Source organism: Perognathus longimembris, chromosome 7, assembly GCF_023159225.1.
Source record: "Perognathus longimembris pacificus isolate PPM17 chromosome 7, ASM2315922v1, whole genome shotgun sequence".
Lineage (NCBI taxonomy): Eukaryota > Metazoa > Chordata > Mammalia > Rodentia > Heteromyidae > Perognathus > Perognathus longimembris.
Window position 1 is genome coordinate 64,125,314 of NC_063167.1, and position 8,422 is coordinate 64,133,735.

Below are 8,422 nucleotides of genomic sequence, written 5' to 3' on the forward strand. Positions count from 1 at the left end.
TCAATCTAGCGGTACGGTGTGTAATGCAATCTGAAAACGTGTCCCACAAGGCTGGTTTTACTTAATGATACTTAACAGAAGGGTTTTGCACGTTCATGATAATTTCCAACAGAAAAATCTCTCTGGAACTTACTAATAATAATCAGACCTAATATAAACCTCGGATTGGAGATTTACTAAATTTATTTGGCAGAGTAAAGTTGAACCGCTAAGGCATTCAAGGACCCAAGTTGAGCTTTAGCCCCTGGAAAGAGACTCTCCATTCCAGCACCCTGAAAACATTCCTCGAATGTAGGTTTACGTTAGAAATAGCCATTTCTTGCTCTCTTGTGGCTGTAGCCTTGCAAATCTTGGAATAATAGTCATTGTGTGTGTGTGTGGGGGGGGGGGTATGAAAAACAGCATTTCATCTGCTTCGTGGGGGAGGGCAGTAAAGAAAGGCTTTCTCCCTAATATTTCTTACAACTTTGACAAGGAAGAATGGAAACCAGTTTCTGCAGCAATTGGCAAGAATCTATGAAATGCCTAAGTCTGTAAGAGAGGAAGAGGGAGCTCATCAGGCAGTACTTAGGAACTGCTAACTTCTCTTACTGTATGTTTCCTTCTCGACTAAACTTACACTAAGGCTGGTAAATCTCCACCACTGTGCATTACACAAAACAGCACCTCTTTTTTTTTGTGTGTGTGTACGTGTGTGTGTGAAGTCCACCTCCCTGATTCAGACTTTTCTTCCCAAATAGGAAGAGGCCCATTTCTGAGAAAGATGCGAAGTAAGTTTGCTAAGGGTGGAGGCTAGTCCCCTAGGGGCGCGCGGGTGCTGGGTCCTAGGCGTCCCCGCGCCGCGCACAGAGAAGTCTGGCCGGTGTGGCCCTCAGCCACGGCCCGCGATCAGGGCCACGCGGGCTGCCGGAACGCGTTCGCGGCTCCAGGGTCACTTATCCCCCACCTGATCCCAACCCTAGGGTTCGTCTTCCCCGGTACGCTCCGCAGCCTCCCTCGCTCCCCCGCCCCCCAAATCTCCTTTCAGTCATCCCTTTGTCCTTCCCCGGATTGGCAGGTTTTATTATTCCGCCTGAACAATCCGGCCGCCCAGTGGCTGCGGGTCGCTGACGTCGGCGGCAGAGCCGGGGAGTAGTTGGGATTTTGCTCTGTCAGTAACACATGTGTAAGAGCCGCGGAGGGAGCGAGCGAGCCGGCTAGAGGCCAGCGCCGCCGCCGCCGCCGCCGCCGCCGCCTCCGAGCCGGGCAGCAGCCAGCAGCCCCGGCGGGGGCACAGCCTCCTGCGCGCGCCAGGCCCCGGCCGGCTGGGCAGCCCCTCCGAGTCCCGGGTGCGCCCTCCTGCTGCCGGTCTCCGCGGCTCCCGGGCCGTGCTTCCTCGGCTGATTCCCCGGCGGGAGGTGCAGGGGAGCTCGGCCGAGCCGCGGGCCGCCCAGCGCGAACCAGCAGCGAGGGAGCGAGCGAGCCAGAGTCCGCGCGGGAGGGAGGAAGGCGGCGGCGGCGGCGGCGGAGGAGGAGGAGGAGCGGGCGGAGCGCGGGCGGGGGCGGGCGCCGGGGCCGCCGGGCGGGGGCAGATACAAAGTGAAGCCACATTGCCAAACTTGCAGCAGCGATTGCAGCAGTTGCTGCCGCTGCGCCTCGCTCGAAGCCGCGCCGCGCGGGCCGTGGGCTCCTGCAGCTGCTCGCGCGCAGCCGGAGGCGGAGGAGAGATCGAGGACTGAGACTGACACTTCTGCTCTGGGCCGCCTGCCACTTACACGCCCCCCGCCCCAGTCTGCTTAATAGCTACGCGATTAAAAAAAAATAAGAGAGAGAGAGGAGAAAAGCAGCCCTTAGCCCCCTCCTCCCCTTTCCTGCTTCTGCGAGAACTCCCTCCCTCCCTCCAGCTCCACCAGCCAAGGCGCCCCTTCTCTGGAAGCCGAGCGGCTTCGCTCGCTCGCCTTTCGCCGCCACCGCCTCTTGCAATATTGCAATATAGGGGAGAAGCAGGTAAGGGGGTGGCTCGGGCTGGGAGGTTGGGAGGGGGGACGAGATCGGGAGGGGGCCTGTTGAGGCTGGGGCTGTGTGCGGTGGCTTCCTTCTCTTGACCGTCCCAAATTGCAAGTAAACAATACGTCGCTTTAGATAATGTGCGAGTCTGAAACTACCGAGGCCGGCCTGCGAGCTAGCACGGAGGGCATGCAGCCCGGGCCGCCGGCTTTGTAGCGGTTCCTGCTTACAAAAGGGTTCCTGGAGACCGGGCTGCTGGGGACCCTGGAAGGGGGTGGGGACATTTCCAGTTCCTAAGGGAAAATGCCGGGGCTGCTTTGGATCAGGATTTAAGTATAAGAAGTAGTATGTAGCTCGGCGGGGGGCGGGGGGGGATAGTCACGACCCCCCCCCCCCGGTGAACATTATTTTTTGAAACAGTGGCAGAAAGGATCTAAGTGAGCAGAGGTCGGTATTTGTTGGTTCTTTAAAAAAATAAAAAGAAAAATCCTCTTGGCTTATAAGTCTTTTGTTCCAATCCAGGAGAAATCCGGTGAATCACCTAATTAAAATCAAGACGTGAATTAAGCATCCATTTTTGTACTACAAATTGCCAGCGCTACGTTTGTCCCTCCCTTGGTCTCCATTAAAAAACACCAGAGACGTTGTTAAAAAGGGGGGCAGATTTTGCCTCTAGCTGCCAGTTCTGCTTTCTGTTTCACTGACTATCCCAGGACCTAAATTGCTTGGCTATGTAATTACTAGAGTATAAGCCTATTTAACTTAAAAGCTTTTTTTTTTTCCAACTCTAAATGAAACTTGATGAGGGCCCGTCCTTAGTTATCAGGGGAGTCAGTTTCTGGTCAGTCCTCTTGATTCATCTCTTTTAGATTTAATCAGCATTAAGGTATTGCTTGTCCTTAAGAGCTTTAGCTAATGGGGTTACTGGATGCTTTTCTCAGTGTAATGTTTCCTTTTCAAAAAAAATATACATATATATTTACCTCTCACGAAAGATGGGGGCGGGGAACAGCTTGGAATCTCCTCCCTCTCTCCTCTTTTAAAAAGGAATTCGGAGCGATTAAAACGAGGGGGGGGGGGTAGTTTAAAGACCCAGGGCAGGAAATGCAGATTCATTTGGGTTAGGGCTGAAATTGTAACAAAAAGCAATTCCTCGAGTAAATGCATCAGATAAATCAATTTACATAAAGGTATGATGCATTCGGATAAATGCAATGCTAATGGGTTTTAGAGTGGTCCTGTTTCCAAAGTCTCAGGGTTTTGTTACAGCTTAATTGGTGCAGTTCTTATTCTGGTTTATTGTGCGGTCACTGGACACACGTTCCGGGACTCTTTCGGAGGAAATGTGTTTAAAATCAGCCTATTTAAGGAATCCCAGTCCTTGTTTCGTTCCCTCTCCCTCGTTCTTCTACAGCAGCCAAGTTGGGCCAGGGACAGGCAAAGTTCGCCCTCTCTCCCTTCTGAGATATCAGCTGAATGTCTTGAGCAGATAGCTGGGAGCCTTGGGGACAGACCACACTCTCGGCTTGCTGAGGACAAAGACAAAACAAGCTGCTTAATTGGCAGTAAATAACTTGATCTTTTTATAGAATAAGTGACTGGAGGAACACTAGGACTTTATTGGACTCAGGATTGGAGGCAACAAATTAATCGGTTTAGGCTAAGCTTTATAAATTGATTCCTATATTATACCCCAGTTGCTTCTCTTGTGGCATTTCATTAGAGTGGGGAGGGGATGTTTAAAAGCAGTTTTGGGTGACAGCAGGACTAGCTCGAATTTAACTTGTGCATCCCTAAACCGTGCCTTCTCGCGTATTATCTGTGCCCCCCCCCCCCATCCCCTTTTGGAGGAACAAAGCTTTAGCATTTAAATTGCTGATCAAGGGCAGATTAGTGAGACCAAAGTGGAGAGTGTTTGTATAGGAAGTTAACCGGCATCCTAAAGTTCAATGATCTATTATTCTTGCCTGTGTCCTGAAAACCCAGAGAAAACACTCATTGATCTTCAAAATGAAATGAGATTTGGAACAATAATGGGAGATGGCGGTCACCACAATGGCATGCGAGAGGTTCTGTTTAAAATACGAAAAACCAGTTTCTCAACTTTACACCGCACGCACCCCCCCCTCCCCTCTGCTCCCGCCACCTTGCCGCCTCCCCTCCCCAGCACTTCGCTCTTCTCCTCTCCGCCGGTCCTTCCCTCCCTCCTCTTCCCCTTCGGAAAACCCAACTATTTTCAACTTGTGAACTGCAGCTGCACTTCCCGGGGCAGAGCTCGGGAGGGAACGTGGCTGCGGCGGCGGGGCGGTCGCCTCCCCACTCCCTTCGGGCTCCCCTCGGGCTGGCTGGCGGGGCTCGGTGGGGGCCGGGGAGGGGCCGGGCGCGGCGGTGGGTGGGTTTGACCCTCATTTGCTGAAGGCGGGCGGCGGCGGCGGCGGCGGGGAGGAGGCGGGGGCAGTGGGCGGGGGCGGGGGCTAGGGCTGGGAGGAGGCGCCGCGAGGGGTGGAGCGCACCGCCGAGCCTCGCTCTCGGAGTTTTTGACAGTACCGGAGCTGAAATTGTCAGCGGCGGCGGCGAGCGCTGGAAAGTTGAGAGGAGCTCGTGGCCCCAGAACAAAGCTTGAGAAAAGTAAACAGGCGGCTGCTGCCGGCGAGCCACCCTCCTTCTCTCTCCTGCTCAGCCTTCTTCCCGCCTTTGCCCTGCTGCTTCCTTCCAGCAGCTCCGGGGCTGGGTGGAGGGGAACGGGCTCGATCGGTCGCGCGCTCTCTCTTCTCTCCTGCGATTACTAACTTTGTGCATCTCGGGTTCTGTCTTTTTCTCTCCCCGTCCCCACCCCGCCCTCTTGCAGACCATGGTGAATCCGGGCAGCAGCTCGCAGCCGCCCCCGGTGACGGCCGGCTCCCTCTCCTGGAAGCGGTGCGCTGGCTGCGGGGGCAAAATTGCGGACCGCTTTCTGCTTTATGCCATGGACAGCTACTGGCACAGCCGATGCCTCAAGTGCTCCTGCTGCCAGGCGCAGCTGGGAGACATCGGCACGTCCTGTTACACCAAGAGCGGCATGATCCTTTGCAGAAATGACTACATTAGGTGAGTCTGCTGCCTTTCCCCGGATGGACTAGCCCAGCAGTGCAAGGCCAAAGGTTACACCTGGGATTTTGAAGGGCAGGGTCAGACACTTAGGGGAATTCTTGACAGTCTTCACCTTAAGAACTTTCTGCTTGGTGGAATTTGGGGGGTTCAGAGGCATGTTGTTAATCTTGCAGAATCTGATGAGATATTAAGGGCAAATTCTGTATAGATACTAAGTTAAAAACTCCCGTTTGGTAGGACTAGGCCAATTAGATGTTCACAAGTCGAGTACACTGTTACCAAAATTCAAAGTGGGCAGCTTCTTCTGAGCTGCCCGGTAGAAGTAAGCCCTCCAAGTGGGAGGTAAGCTAGCTTCCTTAAAGACAGATGGGGGCCTAGAGATGCTAGTCAGAGAGACAAAAGGTTTACTTACTTAAAAGTAAAATAGTGAGAAATTATTTGTCTGTAGCAGTGACTAATTGTGATATTTACATAAAGTACCTTTGAACTTTCTTTTGCTTTAAACTTTTTTTTTTTTGCGTGGACAGCCGTGACTCATTCCTTGTGAAAAATGCTGACCTCCTGTCAGTTTTAAAAACTTGTAATTCTTTTTATAGCAGAAAACCCAAAGCACAGAACCTGATGTTTCTCTTCCTAGCATTACTTGGAGGGCTTGGTGTTGTCACTGTTAGCGTGTGGTTTTCCATGTAGAATCTGTAGATTGTTCATTTGGTGAATGATAAGGTTTAGTTGGTTTCTTTTTTTCTTTCTGTTATCATTTGTAACACTGCTCTTGATCTCCCAAAAAAAGATTTAGAAAAAGGGGCTATACTAATCTTCCATCTTAAAGCAGTGTACAGGAACATTCATATATCTGTGTAAGCAGTCTTTTCCAACAAGTTTCAGTGCAATTAATGGAAAGAATTCAGGAGGTCAGGTGCCTATAGGATCTTTTCAGGTGAACTCAAGCTACTTAAACTCATTAATTTGAAAGGAGCATTTGAAGGATTACACATTTAATTTGAGTAAATGGTTTGATAGACTGATGCACATGAATGCTTCTAAGAGGTGTTCTGTTTCAACATCCAGTAATTAAAAAAAAAAACAACCCACCCGCACACTGATGATACTAGAGCCAGACATTTTGTACAATTTTATTCTATTTTAATTTATGCCCTAAACCTTTATAGTGATTAGCAGAAAAATGTTATTCTTTCTTCCATGCAGGTAAATCACAGAATGCGATATTTTGTTCAAAGTGTAGTTCTTGTGTAATTCTCATCACTCAGCTGCTGGTACTGCAGAAGATGTCAGTGTAGTTCAGAGCTGAGTAAGGGTGTGTTTACCCCAGTGATATCATTAGTATGAAATGGTTGATGGAGGAAAATGGCATTTGGCTATTCTGATAACGCACCCTATATTCTGTCTGCTTGGCAACCTCAGCTGAGTAAAAGAGATAGAGAAGGGAGAGGCTTTTATTTTTAAAAGTAGAATGGCTACATTAATTTCACTAAGTGTTCTTTTAGAAGTAAATGTTGGAAAACCATCAGGATCATGGTGTGTAATGTTTTCTGGTCCTCCTAAGTAGCGCCTTGAGCTTTGACTGTATTATAATTAAATAGAGAGTAAAAGTATGATAAAAGATGGTGGGTTAAAGTGGAAAAAAATGACAATGCAGTTAAGATTCGGTCAGTGGTACAGTTTCATCTCTTCAAATGCCTTCTGGAAAAAAACCAAACACTCTTTGCTTCTGATTACCACTAATTAAAAAGAAGATGGGTCCACTTGCATTCCCCCAGGACAAGTTTAGGCAAGTGGCTTCCTGGGAATCAAATGGAGTCCATTCCTCTTATTCTTGGGTCCAATTATAAATGCCCTTTTGGTGTGGCCTAATGGAGGATGTGTACTCAGCTCTGAACCTTAACTCAACTTAGAGTCCATATTCTTTCTTTTTTTTTGGTCTCTGAATCTGAGAACTGGAGGTAGGCTTGAACTAGATGCTTACACTGAGAAACTTACATCTCCTTGGAGATAAGTCTAGTTTAGAACCAAGTAGATTTTGATTAAGCCCCAGTAGCTGACCCCCCCCCCTCCATCTACAGATTTCTGACATGTGAGTTCTCTGACCACCAAAAAAGATGGCATTGCGGAGGAGGTGCCGCCTTCCTTTTCCTCTCAGCTGCCCACTCCCCAAATACCCCCAAACCCACTTGTTGGAGGAGCTTTTAATTCCTTAGGGAGTGACAGTTTACTGAAGAGGGAAGTCATCCACTAGCTGGCCACCAGGTGAAGAGTACCCCGTGGCCTGGCTGAGACCACAGAGAGATTTATTAAGGGGCTTTTACAGTTTGGCTTTGAGATTGTAGGTTTTTGTTTGTTTGTTTTTTAATAATAATGGAGAGCTGAGAGAGGCCCGCTGGGGTGGGATAGGAAGGGGGGGCGTTTTTCCCCAGTCCCCTCCCCCTCGGTGGCCAAGTGTCCACCATTGGACTGAGCAGGGCTTCAGCCTGGGCGCCTCTCCCTCCAAGATTTTAGATAAAGCGGCTGCCTTGCTGCAGCGAATCTGCACAATTAAAAGCTTTAATTAGTGGCTCCTCCATTTTCTTAGTTCTGATGGGCTTTATCTAATGAGATCTGGTCTCTGGCTTAGATCTGCTCCGAATGACGTGTCCGCAATGAATGAGAGCTGCGTTGCAAACAAAACATTTAATTAACAAAATTGGCCTCTAAGAGATGGGGGGGAGGGCCTGGAAAGGGGTGTAGGGGGAAGGGGGAGGATGGATCTTAAAGGGACCCACGTCTGTCTAAACCCCTCTTATAAAAGTCGGAGAGCCTCCCTTCCTCCCCCACCCCCCACCCCCAGCCAACCTAGGCTCCCGACCCCACAGTTCCACCTCAACAGTAGTAATAGCTGCGGAAACTCTGGTTCTGTTTCCTTGATCCGCTTCCTCCACCCCCCCCCCCAACCCCTTTCGGGGCCCCGAGATTGGCGCGGAAAGTGCGGCGAGGGGAGGAAGTTCGGGGAGAGGCGGGTGGGGCTTCGAGGCCCGAGAGGGCGACTAAGCGTGCCGGAAGCCGCGGTGGCGGTGGCGGGCGAGCCCTTCCTCGCCCGGCCTGGCGGTGCAGTGCGGAGAGCGGCGCCGCCCAAGGCCGCTGCCCGAGCGCCCAGCTCGTGGCCGGCGGGGCGGCCGGGCGGCCTCTGGCCCGCGTGGGGGCGAGCGCTGAGCAGGCGCGGAGCCGGCGCGCGGGTCGCGCGGGTCCCCGGCTCCGCTTGGGCGTTCACGTGGCGCCCGCAGCCGCAGTGAGCGCGGCGCGGGCCGGTGGGGGCCGGGCTGGGGTGGGGGGCTGGCCCCTGCTACCGGCGGAG

At 51.5% G+C, this 8,422-nt stretch overlaps 1 protein-coding gene across 5 annotated transcripts in view; it reads left to right on the forward strand.

The window, feature by feature from the left end:
• Nucleotides 1–1,177: 1,177 nt before the first annotated feature.
• Nucleotides 1,178–8,422, forward strand: part of Lmo4 (LIM domain only 4) — a 17,114-nt gene continuing 9,869 nt past the window's right edge. The window contains exons 1-3 of one of the 5 annotated variants that reach the window (XM_048351709.1): nt 1,554–1,986; nt 3,973–4,055; nt 4,835–5,073. In XM_048351709.1, the coding sequence (XP_048207666.1) occupies nt 4,002–4,055; nt 4,835–5,073 (293 nt within the window). In that variant the 5' untranslated portion in view covers nt 1,554–1,986; nt 3,973–4,001. Of the gene's footprint in view, nt 1,329–1,553; nt 1,987–2,058; nt 4,056–4,474; nt 4,615–4,834; nt 5,074–8,422 lie in introns of those variants that run through there. The other 4 variants (XM_048351712.1, XM_048351710.1, XM_048351708.1 and 1 more) reach the window with 4 other exon arrangements.